At 48.3% G+C, this 25,431-nt stretch overlaps 2 protein-coding genes and 1 non-coding gene across 7 annotated transcripts in view; 1 reads left to right on the top strand and 2 right to left on the bottom strand.

Moving 5' to 3' along the window:
- The window catches only part of SNF8 (SNF8 subunit of ESCRT-II), a 16,648-nt gene extending 5,325 nt beyond the window's left edge, over positions 1-11,323 (top strand). For 2 of the 4 annotated variants that reach the window (XM_084984764.1, XM_003358083.5), the window contains 4 exons: positions 867-939; positions 2,374-2,515; positions 3,448-3,522; positions 4,533-6,476. In XM_084984764.1, coding sequence (XP_084840890.1) covers positions 867-939; positions 2,374-2,515; positions 3,448-3,522; positions 4,533-4,670 — 428 coding nt within the window. In that variant the 3' untranslated portion in view covers positions 4,671-6,476. Of the gene's footprint in view, positions 1-866; positions 992-2,373; positions 2,516-3,447; positions 3,523-4,532; positions 6,477-9,596 lie in introns of those variants that run through there. The other 2 variants (XR_014821187.1, XM_084984765.1) reach the window with 2 other exon arrangements.
- Positions 6,400-25,431, bottom strand: UBE2Z (ubiquitin conjugating enzyme E2 Z). Of its 2 annotated transcripts, XM_021067113.2 has the most exons (7): positions 25,009-25,431; positions 22,943-23,015; positions 20,567-20,754; positions 17,896-18,007; positions 11,941-12,053; positions 10,759-10,849; positions 6,400-8,439 (listed from the first exon to the last, which is right to left on the bottom strand). In XM_021067113.2, exons 1-7 carry the CDS (start codon positions 25,329-25,331, stop codon positions 8,269-8,271), a joined length of 1,071 nt encoding a protein of 356 aa, XP_020922772.1. In that variant the 5' UTR covers positions 25,332-25,431; the 3' UTR covers positions 6,400-8,268. The 2 variants fall into 2 exon arrangements, with proteins under 2 accessions (XP_020922772.1, XP_084840869.1); XM_084984743.1 differs by lacking the exons at positions 20,567-20,754; positions 22,943-23,015.
- LOC146398148 (small nucleolar RNA SNORA11) lies at positions 16,615-16,744 on the bottom strand. The gene has a single exon (XR_014822184.1). It is a non-coding gene; the product is annotated as a small nucleolar RNA SNORA11 (small nucleolar RNA).

Genomic DNA, 25,431 nt, shown 5'->3' with positions numbered 1-25,431 from the left:
GGGTCCTGTGGATTGGGCTTTGGACTTCTCTGAAAGGGAAAAGACCCTGAAAGATGATCTTTCCTGTCTTGTAATTTACAGGCCAATAGGATCTTGGCCTATTAGGTCTTAAGAAGCATCTTGGTGCTTCATGCAGTTGAATCCACGGCTGGTCTCCAAGGCCAAGGGTACACCTGAATGATTATCTCTATTCTCTAAAGACCTCTGGCCAGGAAGGCTTAGCTCCTAGTTGTTACAGAACATACAGGGAGGTAGGAAATAGGCCTTTTGCCCTGATAGAAGATGTGTCTGGGTTATGATTTTCTCATTAGTAACTCTAGGCCAGCCCTGCTTCTCCAAGGTGTGGTGATGCCACCTGAGTCTCTGTGCTCTCCAAAATATGACCTTCAGAATATCCATCCGGTGGTGGTGTATTTTTTTTTTTTTTTTTTTAAGGGCCGCACCTGCAGCATATGGAGGTTCCCAGGCTAGGGGTCTAATCGGAGCTGTAGCTGCTGGCCTATGCCACAGCCACAGCAACGCCAGATCTGAGCTGTGTCTGCGACGTACACCACAGTTCACGGCAACGCCAGATCCTCAACCCACTGAGCAAAGCCAGGGATTGAACCCGCAACTTCATGGTTCCTAGTTGGATTCATTAATCACTGAGCCACGACGGGAACTCCCAGTAGTGTCATCTTAATAAACACATCGAATGGCCTGTATTGAAGTTAAAATAAAGAAAGCTTAAAACTAGTTAGAAGTGATTGGCTATGGACACAACCTTGGTGTCAAGAGAGCATTTATAATTTTTCGGAGATGATGCTGCCTATTTTATGACCATAAAGGTAATCCTTCAACTGCTTTCTGTCCTCCCTCTCCCGTAGGTCTGATAACTCTGGAAGAACTACATCAACAGGTGTTGAAAGGCAGGGGCAAATTCGCCCAGGATGTCAGCCAGTAGGTCTTGCCTTCCAACCCCTTGGAGTATAGAAAGGTCTTTAAAAATCAGGTGGAAATCTTTTCTCCTTACTACTTGTATGTCTAGGCTAGCTTAGGAATGATTTTTATTCCTTTTTATGATCAGAAGAAATGTTTCTATTTTAGGAAACTGAAGATACAGAGATATAAAAAAACAAAAACCGCCTATTATTTCTCAGCTGAGAGATTACAACTGTTGAACATTTTGGTAGATTTCCTTCTAAGCATTTTTTTCATACATAAATATATGCGCATGAGTGTGTGTGTGTATATATATATATGTGTATATATATATATATATATATATATTTAAGCGTACTTGGGGCTGTGTATACTCTCTTTTTTTTTTTTTGTCTTTTTAGGGCCGCACCCATGGCATATGGAGGTTCCCAGGCCAGGGGTTGAATCAGAGCTGTAGCTGCCAGTCTACACCACAGCCATGGCAACACAGGATCCCAGCCATGTCTGTGACCTACACCACAGCTCACGGCAACGCCGGATCCTTAACCCACTCATCGAGGCCAGGGATCAAACCCATGTCCTCATGGATACTAGTCAGGTTCATTAACTGCTGAGCCATGATGGGAACTCTGAGGGCTATTTATACTCTTCACATTATTGAAGTCAAGGAGTCTAGAGCAGGCATTGAGAAGCTGGGAAAGGCAGTTGGGCTTAGAAGATGGGGTTTAAGTTGACCTGGTTCACCAGCCTTTATGTATGACTACCAATTTGAGAAAAGGTGAAAAAGTCTGCCAGCATGTGGGCTGATCTACACATTATTTTCTGGGTTTTCTTCTCTAATTTCAGTTAGTTGTCAATTAGGAAAGCAGTCTATATTTTGCCATAGTTCATACTACTCCCTGTTGTCTCTCTCTTTTTTTTCTCTTTAGGGCTGTACCCATGGCATATGGAGGTTCCCAGGCTAGGGGTCAAATCAGAGCCGTAGCTGCCGGCCTACGCCACAGCCACAGCATCACCAGATCCGAGCCACGTCTGCAACCTAGCAGCTCATGGCAATGCCAGATCCTTAAGCCACTGAGTGGAGCCAGGGATTGAACCCTTGTCCTCATGGATACTACTCAGGTACTTAACCCGCTGAGCCACAATGGGAACTCCTCCCTGCTGTCTCTTAAGTTCACCTTGTTCATTCACATTTCCTGCTGGGCTCCTGGAAGCATATTTTTTACCCCTGTCTGGTTTGCTTAGTGGACAGCCTGACTCCTGCCTGTACCATCTCCCTTGAATGTCCAAGCACCGTTTGGTGCACCTTGACCCTGGCTTTTTACTGATGCAGTGAAATGTTATGCAGCCTTGGGTCTTCCATCAGGGTATCCTGCCCAGGGCAGAGCTGAAACTGCACTGTTGTTAGGTCTGGTCTGCCACGGGTCTTTAAGCGGCTCTTCCTCATCTCAGAGACGACCTGATCAGGGCCATCAAGAAACTAAAGGCCCTTGGCACCGGCTTCAGCATCATCCCTGTGGGCGGCACGTACCTCATTCAGTCTGTTCCAGCCGAGCTCAATATGGATCACACTGTGGTGCTGCAGTTGGCAGAGGTACGGTTATGCCTTCTGAGTGTGTGTGTGTGTGTGTGCACATGCGTGTACACACACGTGAGGGACAGTCTGGGAGGGGATTTTAGAGAAGCTCTGATCTCCCCCCCCCCAATCATTCAAGGTCTTTTGCTGAATCTGTCTAATGGAGGCACTACTCAGACTTGTGCTTATTTAGCAGACATTTATTGAGCAGCTACAGTGCAGCGCACTGGGCCGGGCTGTGGGGCATATAAAAATGGGCACCATGTAGTTCCTGCTCGCAAGGAGCGTACAGTCTATGTGGAATGGGCAGACATGGAGACCACTAGCCGAATTTCCTTGGTGGACAGATTCTTTGATGTCTTCCTAAAACTACTTTCTGCAGTCTTCACAACAAATGTTTAATCTTGTTTGCCTTCCCCCTGTTCCTTGGCAATGCCCTAATAAGCACATGTCATCTTCCCCACATCCTTATCATGAATTTAGGGAAGACGTGTTCAGTTTTCTCAGTTCTGTGATACAGAAGAAAACTCAGCAACGGAGGGGGCTTTTCTTGATTGGGGAATGGTTGGTTAGGGGGAGGCGGACAAGGGCTGAATGTGGGAATATTTTAGACCATGAGCAGTTTCTGATGATCCCCGTTCCTTCCTATCAGTTAATCATTCTGAATCTCTCCTTGTCATACTCCAGTTCTCTAAGTCTACATTAATATTTTAATACCAGGGACTCTACTTCTTTAAGAGTGAACCCCTCGACCTACCTCTGTCACACTGAAAACCACGTCTCTCTTGGGCTCTGCTGGGACCTCTAGACATTCTTTCTCTGCGCTCTCTTAGGCTTCACCCAAGGGCACTTCCCCCTCCTGTCGGGATAAGTTAATTGTCCCTGGGTAGACGCTGGGTTCTGCGGGACAGCACACTTAGTGACTTAACCCCCATTCCTCTTTCGTCCAGAAAAACGGCTACGTGACTGTCAGTGATATCAAAGCCAGTCTTAAATGGGAGACCGAGCGAGCGCGACAAGTGCTGGTATGCGGCTTCTGGAATGGCCCCGAAAAGATGGGCCCTGGAGGGGAGGAGGCGGGTGGACAGACGGCACACAGGCACCGTCTCTCTGCTGCTTCCTGCCTGGAAGGCTGCTGCCGCCACACTAGGAGTAACCCCAGCGTTTCTATGAAGGTGGCACTGAGGCAGAACTCACAAAGGCAGGCTTCCCACCCTGGCCCGTGAGCACAACCAGGCTGCCCCTGCCACTGCCACTGGGGAGTCACCAACACCACACCTCTCTCTCCTGACCTGAGCGCTGGTCAGATGGTTTGTGTGGTTTGTACTGTTAGTACAGAGTGAAGGGAATTATTAACTACTACTAATGACAAAGTATTATATTGCATATTATATATAGTTTTGTAGTTTCATGGTGCAGACAGATGGATGATGTGAAGAGGGAGGAGCATGGAAACGTGGCAGCCCAAGGTTTCAATACCGCCTTCCTTGCTGGGGTAATCAAACTACAGACTTAACTTCATCTCCGAAGGGGGGACAATGGAAACATTTGTTGAATGATACTGGGTAGAACCAAACCGTGTCGAGCATACTTCCAGCTTTAGGAGCTATGAGTCTGTTCTAATACTGACATGGTCCTTCCATTAACTTCTCTAAAAGGTTCTCCCTCATCTTCAAGTATCCAGTAAGTGAACTGAAAGGTAGTCGTCTCCAGTTGGCCTCAGGCAGTGGAGGTAGTGATTTTCCTAAGGCCATATTGCAAATATTTCTGTAATGATACCTTCCTTCTAGGACGTCCCGCTTGTCAGCGCCCTCTTCCCCAGCAGCACAGGTTAAGCAACTCGGTGGCATTTTTCACACCTCAGGCAAAGATCAAGGCTAAACAGATCATTCCACTTGGGCTGTGTAAATGTGTGAAGCGCTCTTGTAGCTGAGTTTGAAAATCCCGCTGAAGCCAAGATAGGTTTAAGGATTGTTTGCGTGCTCCACTTTGTGGAAACTCTCCTTTCTCAATTGACTTTTCCTTTTTCGGCTAGGAACACCTGCTGAAGGAAGGACTGGCTTGGCTGGATCTGCAGGCCCCAGGGGAGGCCCACTACTGGCTGCCGGCTCTCTTCACGGACCTCTACTCCCAGGAGATTACAGCTGAGGAGGCCAGAGAAGCCCTCCCCTGACTGGGAATGCAGAAGGGGGCACAGCAGCAGGCACGGAGAAGAGGGAGGAGCTGGTGGTAAATAAAACCTGGACAACTGTGTTTTAAGAAAAAAAAAATTCCAAGTTTTTTTCTTGCCCCAATTTCTTCACCCATTACTTTATTTTGTTTTTAAAGTGCCTTCACATTGCATCTTTATTGGAGAAAACCTTGTTTATCTGCTAAGGATAACCTGAGTAACACAGGTAACAGTGAGCACAGATACAATGACTTGCACAGGTCACCTACAAGTTCATGGTAGAGCCGGGCCCAGAATGAAGGCCGTCTGTCTCCCGGCTAGGTAGCCTGTCTCTGTAGCCCTGAGACATAAATTGTAGCCTTTTAATTCAAACCCCTTCCTTGTAAGATATTCTTTATCTCAAATGAGCAGACCCTAATGGACCAGTAAATAATATTCACTCTTTCAGTGTTTTCCAGCTTCCTCTGTAGAGGATCCAGTTTACAGCAGACTCAGCTATGAGTGTGAAAGAAACACAGGTCAATGTTAAATGGTTAGAGAAAAGAAAATGAAATTTGAGGGACATCAGCCAATACTGGGTGTAGTGTTGTTCCTCAAATTCCGTACCACCTTTACGTCCTATTGGGATCACTGGGTCCCTCTGCCGTAGTGGTGGGAAAGGCAATCATTTATTGACCACCTACCCAATGCCCAGTTTTATATATATACATCCTATTTCATCCTCACAGCAACCTTAAATAGCTGTCCTTAATTTTGCAGGTGAAGAGTCTTGACCAGGGGCCACCATCTTCAGCAGAGCCAAAGCTAGAGCTTAGGTCCACTAGCCCCAGAGCCCATGCTTTCCCATGTCGAGCTTTGCATGATCCAGGTTGGTGGGATGTTTTCTGTAATTTCTTCCTACACACATGGTCAGCCAAGAGGAAGACCTCTGCACCATAAAGGAAGAACCTTCTGTAGCATGGAGAAGTGGTGTTGACGAGCTAGGAAGCCAGTGTTAAGTCCAGTCTTCATGGTCTCAATTCTAAAGTCCTAGGAAGGGGAGTTCCCTCTGTGGCTCAGCAGTAACAAACCCAGCTAGTATCCACAAGGATGTGGGTTTGATCCCTGGCCTCTCATTGGGTTCAGAATCTGGTGTTGCCATGAGCTGTGGGGTAGCTCATGGCAGACGAAGCTTGGATGCCAAGTTGCTGTGGGCCGGCAGCTGTAGCTGACCAGACCCCTACCCTGGGATCTTCCCTATGCCTTGGGTGCAGTCCCGGGAAGACGGAAAAAAAAAAAAAATTTCCTAAGAAGGGCTGCTTTGGTTACAAGGAAAACTAAAAACCCAAGGCCCAAGGGTTTGGAAATCCCTATGAAGACACCTCTCTCTCATCAAAGGGGTTATGTGTTTTAGGCCCATCTCTGTCTCTGCCTGTTCCTATAGGACTTGCTTGCTTCTGTTTCAGAACAGATGTTTCTTTGGAAGAAACTGAGGCTTAAGATGGCATTCCTCTCCTTGACTGCCAAAGCTACAGCCTCAAAAGTAAGAAAAAGGGGAGGGAACCCCATTAATGGGGAACTCTCGTCACCAGCAGTCCAGCCTCCACCCACATCATGCAACACACGTTTTTGGCTTCTACTGAGCGCTATCCTTGTCCCTGACGGTTTCAGGCCTGGATGAGAGGTGTGGTTGTCAAGGTGGTCCCCTTCTTCCTTTCACGAAAACCCTCCCACACCCATAGGCGCTTCCTCCTTCTGCCAAAACAAACTTTATTGCACCAAAAAGAAAAAAAAAAAAAAACTTCATTTATGTACAGTCAGATATAAAGACATCTCTTTGACTCCTGTGCATATATTTCCTCAAGATTAGGGCGTAAAAGTCAGGCTAGTATGCCAGACATGCTCTGCCCAATGGCAGGGCCAAGGAGAGGATTGTCACTTGAAAGTGGGAACTTTAAATGGATGACAGAAAACACTGGACCAACAGACCAAGGGCATTCTTCTAAGCCCTGTACTAGCTCTGGGAATGGAAGAGGGAATTTGGAAGCGGGGTCCCTTTTCGAGTCTCCTTGTGAACAGACCCAGCGCTGCTTCAAGTATCCAAGCTAAACTTCCGTCCCCTAAGCCTACCTCCTGTCCAGTTTGCTTCCTGCCCCAAGTAGGACATTCTCCTCTGTGCCCAACCCCCTTCCTTCCCAACTCCCCCAGGAAGTCCCAAGACCCACAAGCCAGAGGCCTCCATAGCAGCGGGCAGAGCAGGTACAAGTTCTTTTCTCCCTGATGTGTGGCTGGATACTGACTGAGGCCCTGCGTCATGTGATCGCCAATACCCCTCTGGGAGCCCTGATGGTAAGAATCTGGAAGATACTACGGGAGAACACGTCAGAAAGGGGAAGGATGGACTCCCTCGATGCCCAGTATCACAGGGCACCTAAAGCACATTGTTCTGAGCCAACCAGCTAAAGGATCACTGCAGCTAAATACAGACAGAGAAGCAACACAGCCAGGCAAACACCCATCAGAGCCAGTGACAAAGAGCTGCTGGGAGGGGAGAGAAGGGGAGGAGTCTTCAGAGTCCCAGCTCAACCCCCTGTGCCACTGGCTGCCCTAGCTCCCCACAACTCTGGGTTTTGACGTGAGGAGGCAGACTACAGGCTGAGGTGAAAACACATGGGACAGCCAAAGAAAACAACGGGACTAGCATCAGCCGCCCCCCTGCACACCACCCTCGGGAGCAATACTCTCATTGTGACTCGGATTTAGGAAAATCTGTAAGACTATTCTACGTAGTGGCCCTGATCCCATACACACGGCAGCTGCCTGTGTTGGGAACTTTTCAGATCAGTGATTGTGGGAACAAACGGCATCTTCAGCTTCTTACGGTGCCTGTGCAGGCTCTACCAAGACCTTGGTTCAGTCCCAGTCACAATTATCTTGTCTTCCATCTAGACGAGGTGAGGGACTAGGGGGCAGAGGCGAAAGGTGCTCAGGTGCTCGATAAAGCTTACTCATCAGCAGCCTAGACTCCACCACTGTTCCTTCTCTTTGGTCTGTCTAGAACAGTGACTATAAATTAGAAAAAACAAAATTATGCTGGCCCATGGGAAATAATGGGGGTAAAAAGGCAAGGAGGAAAAGGGCACTGGGAAGACCTGCTTCGAGACTGAAGACGGACAGACAGACAACCACCCAGACTGCTTAAGGGTCACAACAGCCCCCCCCCCCAAGCTCCCTTCCAGGTATCCCCATAAGTCCTTTGGGCACACTCCCTCTTGGAATCGCAGGTTCTGTGGCCCACCCAGCCCTAAGGAGCAGCCCCCGTGGAGAGGTGTGTTGGTTGTTTTGTTTCTGCCAGAGGCCCTTGCCCTAGGTGCTCCTGCATAGGTACCTTGGCCCCTGATATGGGATGAACATTGTCCCGGACGCTCGAGAGCCAAGGAGGTCAGATTGGGACCAGCCTCCCCACTCCCATACCCCGGAATCCGAGCTTGCTTGGTTCTTGCCATCTTGCAGGATGACGTCACACTTGGAAGGAGATACACAGTGCCTCTCCATCCCTGGGGTGGGGGGAAGGGACTTTGCTGGGACTCTCGAGTGGGGGGAAGGGAGAGGGGAGCAGGGTCTAAACCCTCAGGCTCCCGTGCAGATCTGTCTCTGTCCCAGACGAGCTGCTATCAGAGTCCATTTCGGCGTTCTCATTATGGAGCCTCTCCAACACTTTCTGACGAATCAGTCCCAGGCGCATCAAGAGGGACTGGTAGTCAAAGTGGCCCCGCTTCTCTCCAAAAGGGTCCTGTGGGGGAAAGGAGATAAGGAAGAAGGAAGATTCAAGTCTGGGTGGCCCACCCTAGAGAGCAGCTTTCGGCCCATGTGAGACACACTCAACTTCTGCGCACTGGAGCAGAGGGCACAGCATAGAGTTCTCCCAAAAGCAGGCAGCGTCTCCTCTGTTCAGGGACACGGTGGTATATTCACCAGACAGGTGGGGCTTGGGCCATCATTAAAACGTGTGTGTTTGCAGTCCTCAAAAGCAAACCAATGTGCAGAAGGACACAATTAACCGCAAGACAGATGGAAAAGAAATTCAAGACCAGCACTGCAATCATTAAATGTGCTGGTGTTTTCAATTAACCTCCTACAAACCAGACAAGAGTAAAATCATCCTTCATTCCTTATACCCAAAAAGGGTAATCTGCTTTTCTGAAGTCACAGGTAGGTCTAGAACTGAGGAGTTCTGACTTCCGGATGGGCACCCGAACTCTTCCCCAGGAACCAGTCAGCACATTCCTCTCCAGCTTTCTGGGCATCACGCTAGTCCTTGTTATTTAAGGTTAAAGATCTCCAATCATTACACAGAAGAGTTAACTGTCCTTAAAGTGTCAAAAATAACTATGGGTAGGGGGAAGGATATTTAAAAAAAAAAAAAAAAAAAAAAAAAAAAAAAAAAGGGACTGAAAATGCTAAATAGGGAGAGTTCCCTGGTGGTGAGGCCAGTTAAGGATCTGGTGTCACCCTATGGCTCAAGTCGCTGTAGAGGTGAGGGTTCGAACCCTGGCCCCAGAACTTACCCATGTCAAGGGTACAGCCAAAGAAAAATGCTAACTAAATAGGGATTATAGCAGCAAAATAGCAGGACCAGGTTCAAACAAGTGGAGACTGCTTTCCTTGGCATTTACAAAAAGGTACATGATCTTCTCACTCATACATTTCCTCTGCTTTTTCCACATCAACTCCTTCCACACGTCTCCCCACACGCTGCCCTCATGATCAGGGGCCAGTGAATATAAGTCAGTCTCCGGAACTACAGCCTGCAATTTCTACTTTTGAGGGTTATATTCCCCAAAGGCTGACTCTGCACAATGTCCAAATTCTTCCTTCTTTCATCCCTGGACCTATTTCCACCCACTCTCCTCTTCCTGTCCCTCATCATGAGTTATTTTTCCTTCACAGACTGAATACTGGACATGCTGCTAGACACCAGCAAGGAGAACTCCTGATGGGGAACCAGCTACAGCATGCATCTTCGACACACTCTTAAAAAAGGCTCAGGAAGCAAATCAACCCTGAGCCGGCCTGGCCCTTTTGGGTACGAATGTGGCAGGTAGGTGGAAAGTCCTTTAAGGCAGGATAGGGAAGTTACCATCGCTGAGCAGCAGCTGGGGAAACAAGACATTTAACTCTCGCTGCTGGTGGTGATGGGGGTGGGGCACAGACCAGAAAGAAGTGGAAAGAAACTGAAGGGGTCTTAGGCGCTTATCCAAGTCACCACTTTTCTAAGCAAGTAAATGATTCAAAAACATAAGGACTGGTTCTTCAGGACAGGAGTTCTCAACCCGTCGCTTATATTTGAGCCTATTTATAAAATTTAGTTTAATAAGAACTTTTTTTGGTTTTGTTTTGGCTTTTTAGGGCCAACCTGAGGCATATGGCAGTTCCCAGGCTAGGGGTCTAATCGGAGCTACAGCTGCCAGCCTACACCACAGCCACAGCAATGCAGGATCCAAGCTGTGTCTGCAACCTATGCCACAGCTCATGGCAACTCTGGATCCTTAACCCGCTGAGCAAGGCCAGGGATTGAACCTGCACCCTCATGGATACTAGTTGGGTTCGTTTCTGCTACCCTACAATGGCAACTCCAGAACCTCTTCTTTTAAACAAGCCTAAATTCTTTCTTATCAGAAGCAGCACATTTCCTCAGGAGAGGCAGAGAATGAACAACTGGTTGCCATCCTTATAACAGAAATCTTTCAATAATAATGACATCATACCCAATGTTTCCTTTAAGTGTTCTTTCTCTTAGCACTCGGGATGGAATTTCAATGGCTGACTCATTATCCTGAAGTTCTGAGAGGCTGAATGTTCTTGGTTGGAAAAGACTACTGACCAAGAAGGGAAGGAGTTCCAGGCCAGAAGCAGGGTAATTCAGATTCTATTCATGAGCATCTGTTCATGCCAGCAACTTAGAACGAACTCCCTATGATTTCTGTCTCCTCTCTGGACCTTCGCTACTCAAACGCACCAGGCTCCTTTTGGCTCTGAATTGTGTGAGATGTGGCTGTCACCCTTGTGTGGGTGGGTGTTCACCTGGTCTGCTCTAAGGCTTCTGCATTACCTGCATAGTCTGGCCTTGAAGGTGTAGGCGATCTTTGCAGGCCACCTCATAGAAGTCATAATACTCCAGGAAAGACTTCTCCATCACCCCTCTGGAAAACAAGCAGGGAAGCTCAAGTCAGGAACCAGAGGGGAAGGGGTCACCCCTGCACGATTTAACCCGAATGCCACATTAAGCAGCTAGAGTTCCCAAGCCCAGATTTGGTTTCCTACAAAGATCTTTCAATGGAAAATGGAAGAAGGAATAGCTGATTGACCAAGGGTGATTCTGCTTATACCCTAAGGGCTATAATAAAATGAGAGTGACTCTAACTACGGATATTTGAACCCCAACTTCAACTCCTGACTTACTACTCAATCTCATTTTCCCCCCATAGACCATCCTAATCCCAAACCTTCCTCACAATTCCCCTAGATACCACCTGAAGCATTGTAAATCAACTACAGCTCAACTGAAAAAATGAAAATAGTGCAAAAAAAAAAAAAAAAAATCTAGAAAAGTGTGTTTCGTTAACATGTTACTCACCTAGTTTTAATACCTAGAAATAAACTTGAACGTTAAGAAATGGGTTTGTTATGGAGTGCTCTACACCTCTTTGGGCTGTGTAACAGCTAGGTATCTTTAGTAAGTCCGGTCCTCATCAAACAGGGGCTCCCTGAAGGCATGGACTGTATCTTGCCCATCAGACTTGGCACTCTCCAAGACCTGAGAAGCCTTCTCAACTTCCTTTGGGGTAGCCACCCACCACTTGCTCTTTAAAAAGTATGAACCAGGAGTTCCTGTTGTGGCACAGTGGTTAACGAATCCGACTAGAAACCATGAGGTTGCAGGTTCGATCCCTGCCCTTGCTCAGTGGGTTAACGATCTGGCGTTGCCATGAGCTGTGCTGTAGGTTGCAGACGCGGCTCGGATCTGGCGTTGCTGTGGCTGTGGTGTAGGCCGGTAGCTGTAGCTCTGATTCAACCCCTAGCCTGGGAACCTCCATATGCCGCGGGAGCGGCCCAAGAAATGGCAAAAATACAACAACAACAACAACAAAAAAGGGTATGAACCACATCTTTCCTTTTTTCCTCTCTCCCTCTGGTGCTCAACACTGAATTCTGCCCCTAAGGTTCTCAAAGGTATGAACAGACTCCATCTCCAAAAGGAACCAAGTCCCAAGCAGGCTCTCTTGACACATACCGTAGGGGTTCAGGGCAGGGACACTTTCCTTCCATCATGTCACAGACCGCCACTCGGATGGTCTCATGGCGAATACATTCATTGTAATTTTTGCTGTCTCCTGGATGTCTCTCCTGTAACGTGACCGATAATATAGCATCCAAGAATAAAAATTTAGGGAAAAAGAAAAGCCAGTGTGAAGACACTTTAGGATCAGTATGGGGTATGTGACCCAAACAAATGAACTGAGAGGTACCTTTCCCACCATAAGGGAGACCCATGAAGAGCAACTAGCAGACCCCTCACCACCACCCTGACCGGGCCTACCAATACCTATGCTCTGTCATAGGTCATCTGACCTATAAACAGCAAACCGGATCAATTTTTTTTTTTTGTCTTTTTGCCATTTCTAGGGCTGCTCCCGTGGCATATGGAGGTTCCCAGGCTAGGGGTCGAATCGGAGCTGTAGCCACCAGCCTACACCAGAGCCACAGCAACGTGGGATCTGAGCCGCGTCTGACCTACATCACAGCTCATGGCAACACCGGATCCTTAACCCACTGAGCAAGGGCAGGGATCGAACCTGCAACCTCATGGTTCCTAGTCAGATTCGTTAACCACTGTGCCACGACGGGAACTCCCAGATCCACCAAATTTTACTAAAGCCTGAAATGAAAGGCCTCAAGCAGGAAGAATTAAGTGGGAAATAAGCATGTATAAGGATGATGGTGGGGGAATTCCCGTGGTGGCTCAGCGGGAATGAATCCAACTAAGAATCACGAAGTAGTGGGTTCGATCCCTGGCCTCCCTCAGTGGGTTAAGGATCCGGCACTGCTGTGAGCTGTGGTGTAGGTCGCAGATGTGGCTTGGATCTGGGGTTGCTGTCGTTCTGATTTGACCCCTAGCCTGGGAACTTTCATATGCTGAGGGAGCGGCCCTAAAAAGCAAAAAAAAAAAAAAAAAAAAAAATGACGGTGGGACAAAAAGGTATAAATGATGCTAGTCTCAGCCTAAAAGACCTATAGATTATCAGAATGCTTCCTGGTTAACTCTTTACATGTCTGTAGGGTTCCACCATCACTGAATCAACAGCTCTCTATGAGAAGAACTTGAAATTTTCAAAAGAAAAACTCTCAACTTGGTCTGGGAAGTTGATATGAACAAGTGGGCACGAAGAGAAAGCTGTGTGGTGTCCCACCCTTTAACTCTTCCCTTGTTCCCCTCCCAACCAGCACTTTGGTCAAAGCCTTGGCTCTGATCAAAATATGTAACGAACAGGAAATATATACACGCTTTCATCCCATCACCACGGTTCCCAGTGTGCACCAGAGCACACACGGGCACTGTGGGAGACTACTGCCAACTTTCTGAGGAAAACCACAGTACTCAGCCCCTGCAGAACACCATGCAAACTACTTCCTTGAGGTAGACAGTTCACTTTTAATATTAAACCACATCATATTCCTTTTGATGTAGTATTTTTGTGAAGCTGGATTTTCAGCCACCACGTTGATAAACAGCAAGTTATATCTGAAAACAGGGGGGAACAGAAATGAGAGTGGTGGCTCCAATCTGATTCAAAGATTTTAAAAGTTGTGTGGCACTGGGAGTTCCCGTTGTGACTCAGCAGGTTACAAACCCAACTAGTATCCCTGAGGATACGTTTGATCCCTGGCCTCACTCAGTGGGTTGAGGATCCAGTGTTGCCATGAGCTGTGGTGTAGGTCGCAGACACAGCTTGGACTCTGTGTTGCTGTGGCTGTGGTGTAGGCTGGCAGCTGCAGCTCCAATCTGACCCCTAGCCTGGGAACTTCCACATGCTGCAGGTGCAGCCCTAAAAAAACCGAAAACAAAAAAACAAAAACAAGCAAAAAAAGAAACATAAGACAAACATATACATATTTAACATGGATGTGTGTGTGTGTATACATATATGAAAAGCAAAAGTTTTGCCAAAAATGTCTACCCTGAGTGTTCTTTTTTTTTTTTTTGGCTTTCTAGGGCTGCACCTGCAGCATGTGGAAGTTCCCAGGCGAGGGGTCGCATCAGAGCTGCAGCTGCTGGCCCAAGCAACAGCCAAAGCAACAAGGGATCTGAGCTATGTCTTCGACTTACACCACAGCTCACGGCAATACCAGATCCTCAACCCACTGAGAGAAGCCAGGAATCGAACCTACATCCTCTTGAATCCTAGTTGACTTCCTTCATTAACTGCCAAGCCACGAAGGAACTCCTGAGTGTTCTTTTTTTAAAAACTTTTCTGGAGTTCCTGCTGCTGTGGCGCAGTGGGTTAAGAATTCAACTGCAAGAGTTCCCATCGTGGCTCAGTGGTTAACGAATCCGACTAGGAACCATGAGGTTGTGGGTTTGATCCCTAGCTGCACTCAGTGGGTTAAGGATCTGGTGTTGCCACAAGCTGTGGTGTAGGCTCGGATGCGGCTCAGATCCTGAGTTGCTGTGGCTCTGGTATGGGCCAGTGGCTACAGTTTTGGTTGGACCCCTAGCCTGGGAACCTCCATATGTTGTGGGTTCGGCCCTAAAAAAGACAAAAAAAAAAAAAAAAAAAAAAAAAAAAAAAAAAAGACAGAAATCCAACTGCAGAGGATATAGGCTTGAACCCTGGCCTAGATCAGTGTGGGGGGATCTGGCACTGCCACAAGCTGTGGTGTAAGTCGCAGATGTGGCCCAGATCCAGCGTTGCTGTGGCCATGATGTGGGCTGGCAGGTGGAACTGATTCGACCCCTAGCCTGGGAATATCCATATGCTGCAGGTGTGGCCTTAAATAAAAAAAGCGTTCCTGGCGTTCCTGTCATGGATCAGTGGAAACAATCTGACTAGTACCCATGAGCACGCAGGTTCAATCTCTGGCATCGCTCAGTGGGTAAGGAATCCGGTGTTGTTGTGAGCTATGGTGTAGGTCGAAGACACAGCTCCGATACCAAGTTGCTGTGGCTGTAGTGCAGGCTGGCAGCTACGGCTCTGATGTGACCCCTAGCCTGGGAACCTCCATATGCCGCAAGTGTGGCCCTAAAAAGACCAAAAAAAAAAAAAAAAAAAAGAATTAGAAAGGATCCGGAGTTCCCATTGTGGCTCAGTGGGTTGAGAACCCAACTAGTATCTGTAAGGACGTGGGTTCAATCCCTGGCCTCCTGCAGTGGGTTAAGGATCTGGTGTTGCCATAAGCTGTGGTGTAGGTTGCAGACGTGGCTTGGATCTGTCATGGCTGTGGTTGTGGTATAAGTTGGCAGCTGTAGCTCTGATTTGACCCCTAGCCTGGGAACTTCCATGTCACAGGTGTGGTCCTAAAAAAAAAAAGAATATGACTATAACAGCTTGAGTTCCTGCTGAGGTGTGGGTTCCATCCCTGGCCCGGCACAGTGGGTTCAACGATCTGGTGCTACTACAGCTGCCGCACAGGTCACAGCTGTGGCTGGGATGCAATCCCTGGCCTGGGAACTTCCATGTGCTGCAGATGTGCCATTAAAAAAATAATAAGAGACTTCTTTTTAAAAAGCAGTTTTAGGTTTACAACAAAATTGACAAAGGTACAGAAACTCCCCATATATCCCCTCCCTACACTTGCATAACCATTCTCAACACCATTCTGGCACTTTTGTTTTGTTTTTTTTTTTTGCGGGGGGGGGGGCTCTCACGGCATATGGAGGTTCCCAGGCTAGGGGTCGAATCGGAGCTGTAGCTGCCAGCCTACGCCAGAGCCACAGCAACGCAGGATCCGAGCCCTGCCTGCGACCTACACCACAGCTCATGGCAACGCCGGACCGTTAACCCACTGAGCAAGGGCAGGGATCGAACCCACAACCTCATGGTTCCTAGTCGGATTTGTTAACCACTGCGCCATGACGGGAACTCCGGCACTTTTGTTTTTAAGCCAAGGGACTACACTGACACATCACAATCACCGAGGTCCATGATTCACCTTAGCGTTGACTTTTTTTTTTTAAGACCACATCCGAGGGATATGGAGGTTCCCAGGCTAGGGGTCCGATTGGAGTTGCAACTGCCAGCCTATGCCACAGCCATAGCAACGAGGGATCTGAACCACACCTGTGACCTACACCACAGCTCATGGCAACGCCGGATCCTTAACCCACTGAGCAAAGCCAGGGATCGAACCCACGTCCTCATGGATGGCTAGTTGGGTTTGTTAACTGCTGAGCCCATGAAGGGAACTCTTAGCGTTCACTTCAATGGAGTAGTGTTGCAGAGTCCATGGGTTTGGACAGAAGTATAAGACATATATCCATCATAACGTCACATAAACTCCTTTCACTGTTCTAAAAGACTTTTTTGTCTTTTGTCTTTTAGGGCCACACCTGTGGCATATGGAGGTTCCCAGGCTAGGGGTTGAATCAGAGCTGCAGCTGCTGGCCTACGCCACAGCCACAGCAACACAGGATCCGAGTCGTGTCTGCGAACTATACCACGGCTAACGGCAATGCCAGATCCTTCACCCACTGAGCAAGGCCAGGGATTGAACCCGCAACCTCATGGTTTCTAGTCAGATTCGTTTCCACTGCGCCACAATGGGAACTCCTAAAAGGCTTCTGTATACTGAGTACTCATCTTCCCCAGACTCCTGGCAACCACTGATTTTCTTCCAATATTGAGCCCATTCCCAATGATCCTGCATAGCAGCCATCTGGAGATGGGCCGGGAGGGAGGTGGAGAATGACACATGTTGGGTATTTGTTTATAGAAAGGCCATGAGTTGTGTGTTCCTTGTCACAATGAACCCAGGTTTCTGTTGGGTGTGTTGTAAACAGAGAAGCCATTTCTTCAGGCCTCTTGCTCTGAGCACACCCCAATTTTTGCTCATTCTTAAAGGGTTATCTCCCTTTGCTTAGATCTATAGAAGAATCACTAATGTTAGTGTTATCTCAAGTAGTTTCAAAATGAATTAAGCTGTTTTAATCACCAAAACGGAATTATTATTATTTGGGAATACCAGTGGAATTCTTTTCCTGTGCTCATGAGTAAGTAACCCTGGAAGGAGCTTTGGAACAATAAAGATTTTGGGTTCCTAGGACTACATCCTGATCTGTGTTGTTCTTGTGAAAGCTAACTAATCTCTCTGAGTCACCATTACCTCCCTTGAAAATGGGGATGACAATTATTTATCTTGCAGAGTTGCTATGAGGATTAAATGAGATGTTACATATAAAAGCTTGGCAGTGGCTGGCATACAGTACACCTTTGGAAAATATGAGTTTCCTCCACCTTCTCTTTGGCAGCACTGACTAAAATGTTCTTGCACTAGCTAATGACTGCTCCTTTTGCTCTGCAGATAACAGGACTTCATAACTCCAAAAGAAGCAGTAGTCACTAGGGAGCACTTTAAAGGGATACTGGAGGGAGTTCTCATCGTGGCTCGGTGGGTAACGAATCTGACTAGCATCCATGAGGACACAGGTTCGATCCCTGGCCTTGCTTAGTGGGATAAGGATCTGAGGATTGCTGTGAGCTGTGGTGCAGGTCACAGACATGGCTTGGATCCTGTGTTGCTGTGGCTGTAGTGGAGGCTGAAAGATGCAGCTCTGGTTCAAACCCCAGCCTGGAAACTTCCATATGCTGCAAGTGTGGCCCTAAAAAGCAAAAAAAAAATTAAAAATAAAGCAACACTGGAGAACAGAAGCAAAGAGAAGAACCCACTAGCTGCAACAGCCCCCCAAACAGGCTCAGAATCAATTTCCAAATGACTCCATCGACTTCCACATGGTAGATTAATCCAAGTCAAATGGAAATAAGTTGACAATGCTACTGTAACTTAATAAGGAAAAAAAAAAGTCATCATTAAGGAGCACACATGCCAACTTCTTTTTTTTCCAACAGCGAGAAAACAGAGTTTAGCATATTGGGGTGAGCCGGTCAAAAACAAAACCAAAACCCTCAAGCAGACCTTTCATCTCTTAAAACCCAACCCTGAGCATCCCAGAGCTAGGCCTACCTGGCCTTACCTGCTCAAAGCCGGGTTCATTGTGATAGGGGTTCTCAGTCATCAGGGACTGGATGGAGATGAGCACAGAAGAGATGCTCTGGGCTGGGCTCCAGGCAGGGCCAGTCCACGTACTGCAAAACACAGCAGAGGGAAGGGAAGAGGGTGAGGCAGAGAGAGATGGGGAAGGACATTCAGAAAGACCAGTGCACACGTATCCTGGGGCCTGGCGGCACCATCATAAGTGACTCACTTTCTCTTTCACTATTAATACTCTGGAATTTCCCAGCCTCCAGCTCATCCTCATTCACCAGAAATCAGTCAACTGTCTAATCCTCTTACCAAGTGGGACAAAAGAGGGTAAAGCAAGCAAGGTAACTTTGGAGGGATTTTCTTTGGGCTAGAAGAAAAACAGTGGCCAGGGAAGGTTCCCTTTTTCGCAATGAAAGAAATAAGGTAAAAAACAGCCCCAAAGGCAGTCTAAATGTGAACCTCTATGGATCACAAAGAGTTATTTATGGGTGGTGAGGGAGTCAGTGAGGAGAGAGATGCTGAGTGCAGAGGCAGAGAAGGGACCGCAGCTATCCGTTTAGAGGCCATGTGGTGGGGCTGATAATCAGGGATCCAGCTCTCTATCAAGCCCCCATAGAGTATCAGATTCTCTGAAGATGACAGAACTCTGCCAAGGGACAGAAAGGGGATAAGGCGCACTTCTGGACTGCGGAGGGTTTGAAAATGATACAGGAACATCTTCAACAACAGAAAAACACCAAAAGTTGCTCCTTTCTTTCACAAACCTGATGGAACACTAGGATGAGGAGGGAAGCTTGGACATTAAGAATATTTATTTTAATTTTAATTTTTTGTCCTTCTAGGGAGGCACTAGTGGCACACGGATGTTCCCAGGACAGGGGTCGAATCGGAGGCCCAGCAAGGCCAGATCCGAGCCGCGTCTGCGACCTACACCACAGCTCACGGCAACGCCGAATCCTTAACCCCCTGAGTGAGGCCAGGGATCGAACCCGAGTCCTCATGGATACGGGTGGGGTTTGTTAACCGCTGAGCCCCTGGGAACTCCCAAGGACGGTTACTTTTAGTTCAGTCAACTGAAGAGCTGGCACCTGAGTTGGCAGCTGAACACAACCTGAGCTAGGACTGGCTCGTTCAAGTAAACTGGCCACTTCCCTTTCCCTGGCGGCTGGAGGAAAGGCCGGCAGGTGACAGGGAGCAGTCAGGTCCTCAGAGACTGCGCTTCAGTGCCTCTCAACCTCTCTTCTCAGCTCTGCTCCCCCAGGCAGCCTAGACTCTGCGCTCTCTGAAGCTTCACATATTCGAGGATTGAAGTCAACAGTGTCAACTTTCATTCAATTTGTCAGTAAATCAGCCCAATATTTTTGCTAGGTAAGGAGGAAAGGAGTAAGGCTGACAGAGTGAAGCGTCAACTAAATACACAGGAATTTCCTACTCTGATCCTTCATGGCACATTTTCAAATTCAGAGTAGCTTCTCTTTTTCCACCCAACACTCCTACCACTTTTACCCCCACCGTCTTACTTCCCCTGTTTCTACTGGGTGCTGATGTTTGCTCAAAATAGTTTTACATTGGTCTAATGAAGGAAAGCCCATTTTTTTTGGTGGAAAAGCACTTCTGTGCCTAGAGAAGCAAGTGTATTTCCACACCAGTGTGGGTTATACATACCACTATCCTACCAGCATGGACAATTCTGTCCCCTAAAGAGATAAAGGACTAAATGAAGGACAACCTCCTTTAAGGGAATTCCTCCCTGCCACAATCACAGAACACATTCCCGGACCTGAGAGAATTGGGATCGGGGGTGAGGGGTGTTCCAGCTGCCTTTTCCCCACACAAACGTGGAAATGTATTAGATTGGACAGGAAGAAAGAAAACACTATCTCCAGTCTGGGCAACTTTCTTAAGTCAACTTTTACCTGTTCTCTGCTCCAGGGAGACTCAGACCGTACTAAAAAGACCAATCTAGAATATGCTAGATAGATGGTATTTCCATTCTGAAATTTTGACCGGCAAAGGCAGTTAAAAGGGAATGGGTGAGAATTATATGAAACAAAATCTTGGTTGGCCCCAGACACAAAAATATTTGAAACTTCTGTTTCCTATCTGTTATGACTTCCAACCTCAGACATTTTTCATTCAGTTGTTAAAATGTAATCCTCACCACCATGGCCTCCAAAGCCACTCAACGACAGGCTCAGAAATAAGACACTCACAGTCTTGAATGGCCCAGGATCTGCAGCCTTTCTCAACCTGCTCAGGAGAGAATTAAACCCTGATGCCCTAAGGAAGTGGTTCTCCAACAGCTGGCACCATAATCACCTGGAGGGCCTGTAAGACGCAGATTGCTGGCCCTACCCCCAGTTTTTGATCTAAGTCTTGGGTGGGGCCCCGGAATCTGCATGGCTATCAATTCCCAGGTGCTCCTGCTGCTCAGGGTGAACCACTTCACTAAAGCATCCATTGTATGTCAGGAATTAACTTCTCTTTTTTTGCATCTAGAATGATACGCATCAAGTATCATCTGGAGGAGAACTGAGGGAACAGTTGCTCCAATCAACTTCTGTGTTCTGTGGTTCAGATGAGAAACCCTGGTTGATCAAGGCTGGCCTAGAGTAATATTTGCTAACAACCAACTTGGCCACTTAGAAGTCTCCTCTTACCCTAGAATACTCAAGCAGACTTTCCCATTGCGGTAGAAGTTGGGGTTAAACCTCACTGTGTTATTGCCCGTTGTCATCAGTTTGACCCGAGGTGGGTGGATGGGATAGTCGGGCGGACACCGAAACACGAACAGGAAGAAACCCCCTTCATAAGGAGTGTCAAATGGGCCTGTGATCAATGCATGAATCTGCAAAATAAAACCCCATCTCAAAATTGTGAGGTGATGTCCCATCCCAAACCCTCCTGGCTTCCACTCGCTACCCACGCCAGAAGCAGGACCTTCCTCTGTATCCACATTCCATATCCTCGCCATGCAGAATGAATAGCCTGCACTCACGCATACCAATAAATGCTTTTGGAATGTTAAGAAACCCCATTACAGTGGAGTGGCATCTTACTCAGGAGTTATATTCTATATCAAAGTTAGGGCCCAAGGTGAAAACTGAATCTAGCCCACATCACCCTGAGTGTCCCTTAAAATTCCATTAAAGCATGTTTTTTGTTCAGACTTCCCTGATCGGTATATACAAAGAAGCAGATACAACATCAATGTGCAAAATACAATATACATCTGTAAAATATTATCCCAGCATGTTTAATTTCAAGAAGCCAATACATATTTTTACTGAGTATGCACGTTCGGATTTGCCTAGGTTCAACATGCGTATGATGCAACCTCACCCTCCACACATGTGGCACAAAAGGGAGGGAGATGAATGGAGAAGAGGGAAGGGACTGGAGGCCACAGCACCCATGCCAGTCACGGGGTAGAGCTGAGGGCTGATGGAGGCCTAGGGCATCTGCTTCCTCCACAGAGGGTCAAACCTACTGTGGAGGATGTGGCTCAGAAAGCATCAGCTGTGGCAAAGGTACAAAGAAAAATGGGGAAACTCAGGGTCCACTCAGAGCCATAAACCATCCCCAGAACCTTCCCCAACACGGTAGGTTAATTAAAAACAAACAAAAAACCCCAGCAGCCCTTAGAATGGTAAATTCTCTTCCCCCCAGCTGTTAATTATTGAACAAAATTTCCCTCCCTTAAGAGAGGAAAACCTGAACTGACTCAGTTATGTTTCTTCTACAAAGGCTCCCAGGCACCTAAGTCCACTCAGAATTTAAACTGGAAGCGGAAAAAGGACCTATGATCCAGTGCCTCCCTCTGCAGTTCCTACCTTGCCCTGCTGGCACCCTATGTTATCTCTTAGCCTTCAGTCTTCTGGGATAGCAAGCTCAAATGGTATCAACATGACATCAATTCTGGGACCCCAGGGACTAGCATTTTAACACTGATAACTTGACTAAGGACAGATGTCCCAGGAAAAACATTTCCAACCACATAAAAGGAAAAAAAAAAAATCAATTTAAAAAGAAACCTATTTAGAACAAAACAGATACACAATACCAAATCTGAACTTTTACTGTAAGAAATTTGAAACTATAAGGAGTTTTCATTTAAACACCAGATTTAGGTAATCTGATTTCTTCCTGATATCAGTTTAAGTGAAAATTCATTTTATTTCATGTACCTTTTTTTTTTTTTTTAAGCTTTTTAGGGCTGCACCTGTGGCATATGGAGGTTCCCGGGCTAGGGGTTCAATCAGAGCTGTAACCACCGGCCCACACCAGAGCCACAGCCACGTCAGATCTGAGCCGCGTCTGCGACCTACACCACAGCTCATGGCAACGCCGGATCCCTAACACCCTGAGCGAGGCCGGGGATGGAACCTGCAACCTCATGGTTCCTCGTCAGATTCGTTAACTACTGAGCCACGACAGCAACTTGGAAAATTCACTTCTGAGGGTAGAGCACTCAATGACAGAGAAGTCTAGGTATTTATGTCCAAGGAGCGTAAGCTTTCTCTGTATGTGTGGCTGAGAGAGGAATGGTCTTTGGGGCGGAAGGGCTATTTAAAAGCAACCAGGAAGGACTGGAGCCTAAACAAGGCCCTACAACTACAAACACTGTTCACACAAGCCTGCCCCACCACAACCTTCCCGGGATCTGACTTAGGGCACCACACTTAAAGGTCAAGACTGACAGGATGGGGGAAGAGGTGGTCAACGGGATGACCATATGATTTATCATTCAAACTGGAGTGTTTTGCGAGTGAAAGAGTGACCTATTAATAGTTAAGCTGGGACAACAGGCGTAATTTTTTTCAAACCAACCAGGACCTTTCGGAATCCCAATAACAGATACTTGTTCAAGGACCCACTCCACCTCAGTGTGACCTTGGGCAAGCCACTTACTCTCCTGGGGTTTTGATTTCTTCATCTATGTAATCAGAGATGTGAGCTGGATAATCCCTTTTAGGCTCTTCCAACTTCATGGGCCCAATTTCCCAATAACCCCCAAACCCCACTAAATTACATACCTTAGTCATGTCAACAGTATCAGGTACAACGAACATTCCTGGAGGAGGCTCCTTATAAATGGACATGATATCCCTGTATGACACCAAGAGGAAGCGGGGGAGGGAGTGAGGGAGAGGAGAAAAAAGGGGAATCCCTTGAGCAGGACGGCTGTTATCACTCCCTGAGGCCAGGGTTCGAGAAAGTGGTGCTTGGTACCACAAATGTTTGCACTGTCTTGTTGTCTGAGAAAACTCAGCTGAGGACTTGTCAAGCAAGCAGAGAGCAAATTATTATCAAAGGGGCATTGTTTCCTCAGGGGGAGGGTAGGAAAAGGGGGGAAAAAATCAGAAATCCCAATGGCATCAGATGTCACCCTCGAAAAGCCACATCCCATTTACTCTCACTTCCTCCTACGAGGCAATTCTTTAACTCCCCACCTCCGAGATTCCCAGGTACTATGGCTGAATGCTAAATGAAGATTATTCAGTAACTGGGAAGGCATAATCAACGCTCCTAAAAAACTAATCCCATAAACTACACAGTGGACCGTTTTGTTGCCATGGGGATCATACAAAGCAAGGGAGCTAGCAGGGAGTACACGGTCTTCCTGCCCAGGAGACTAACAGGGACAGATCTCTTCAGGCTGAGGAGGGGACTCTCACATCTGGAAGATGACATGTTGTCCTTACCAGAGACCATGAGAGGACTTCTAGGTCACAGCTCACAAACTAGACTGGCTCAGCTGTGGGCAAGGATCTAGAGAAAGCCATTCTAGGTGGGAAGACGAGGGGCTTGCTAGGGTATGTAGGCACCTCACAGAGTGCAAGTAAGTGAAAGAGTGGAGGAAAAGGAGCACGGGCCACACGGGGAGGTATCTTGGGAACTGGAAGGCTGAAATGGCTGAAGGTGTCCAAAAGTTGAAGTGCTGAGTTTCTAAAGTTAGAGATGGCAACCCTGAAGGAGCTGGCGAACTGTGGCAGGCACTGGGCCAGGCACTTCTCACACAGTATGCTGTTTAATTTTTATTACAACCTTGAAAAGTAGGTAGAAACTTCTAAAGGAACTCGGAATGTGGGGAATGCGATTACCTAGATGAGCCTGACTGTGATGGGGGCATGGGGAGAGAGACTCTGGCCATCAGCAGACAGGTTTCAGGATCAAGAGCAGCTAAAAAAGCATTCCCTGTTCTAATGTGATACCCACTATGCTAAGCAATTTCGCAAAAACATTATCTATTAGATGATAGGATCTAAGATCAGTCACCCAAGAAATAAGCACAGAAAGGACCTGCGCCTTTGTTCCTATATTTGACTTGGGTCTATTTGCTTCAGAAAGTGAACTACATGACCCAAGGCGAAAAAAAGAACACAGAAAAGAAAGTCTTGCGTGGGACATTACAAGCCAAAGTGAGACTGGGGGGGTGGGGGTGGGGAGGAGGAAGCCTGAGTTCCTGGAACAGGTGTGCGAGTAGACAGCTTTTGGGGTTCTGGAAAAGTGGTGCAAGGGAAGACCTCGGGCATTTGGGGGAAGTGACCGAGACTTGGGGAGGGAACTAAGTGGAAGGGATGTGAGGAGGCCGGGAATAAATAGCCAGGCTGGCCTGGAGTCCCAGGCCGGGCAAAGCAAGCTGTGTGTTACAAACGGGGCTCCGGAGGAGACGACGCAGGGGACCGCTGGGTGGGGCCTCCGGGCAGCATCTAGCAAGCCTGGGGTGGGGAAGGGGGGAGAGGGGCGGCGCGGTGGGCGGGAGGGGGTGTTACTGAGGCGCGCAAAGGTCGGGTTTCGGGCGGGAGGTCGGAAGGTATGGGGGAGGGTGTCCGGACTGGAGGCGTAGGGCTCCGGGGAGGTTGCCGAGGGGCGGGGTCGGACTTGGGCACCCGAGGAGGGGCTTGGTGCGTGTGGGACTGGGGGCGGGGGAAAGGGGACCGGTAGCCCGACACTCTGGGCAGGCGAGACGTGGGCCTCGGAGCTGGGCTGCTGCGAGGGCAGCGCGGAGGCGGCCGGGGGGGGGGTAGTGGGAAAGGGTGGGGGGCGGGGAAGGTCGAGCTCCGGAGCTCGGGCTGGGGGAGGAAAAACCCCGGCTCACCGCTTGATCCGGAGTAGACACTGCGGCGCGGTTCGCTCGCCGTCCCAGTCGGAGCTGAGTGTGGGGTCCCAGTGGCTAAGCAGCGCGGCCCCGTGGGCAGCGGCCGAGGGCGGGAGCCCGGGCAGCGGAGCCAGGCCGCTCCCCGGTCCCCCGGCCCCGCCCGCTGCCGCCGCCGCCGCCCACACATCCGGCAGGAAAGGCGGCCCGAACCCGCCGCCGCTGCCGCTAACGCCAACAACACCGGCGACGCCGCTTGCCCCGGGGCCCGCCGCCCCGGCTCCCGCCGTCGCCGTCGCCGCCTCCTCGGTCGGACTCTCCGCCATCGCTCCTTCGCTTCCGGGACTGCTCGGCTGCACGTCCGCCGACCAGAGCGGCCGCTGCTCCCTCCCGCTCCCGCACCACCGAGAGCCGGGCCAGAGTGTC

This window comes from Sus scrofa, chromosome 12 (assembly GCF_054392235.1).
Source record: "Sus scrofa isolate SSC_HxYL_T2T_F1_AM1 chromosome 12, Sscrofa_HxYL_maternal_Yorkshire_Landrace_v2.0, whole genome shotgun sequence".
Classification (NCBI taxonomy): Eukaryota; Metazoa; Chordata; class Mammalia; order Artiodactyla; family Suidae; genus Sus; species Sus scrofa.
The sequence above is the reverse complement of the archived record's forward strand: the minus strand, read 5'-3'. Positions and strand labels throughout refer to the sequence as shown.

What these genes read in the sequence shown, in the direction of transcription:
- UBE2Z (XM_021067113.2), bottom strand. Translation starts at nt 25,331, where the DNA reads ATGGCGGAGAGTCCGACCGAGGAGGCGGCGACGGCGACGGCGGGAGCC. An exon ending in ATGAACCCGGCTTTGAGCAG is followed by an intron (nt 12,054 to 17,895) that starts GTAAGGCCAGGT and finishes GTCACGTTACAG; the next exon opens with GAGAGACATCCAGGAGACAG. An exon ending in CCCTGCCCTGAACCCCTACG is followed by an intron (nt 10,850 to 11,940) that starts GTATGTGTCAAG and finishes CTTGTTTTCCAG; the next exon opens with AGGGGTGATGGAGAAGTCTT.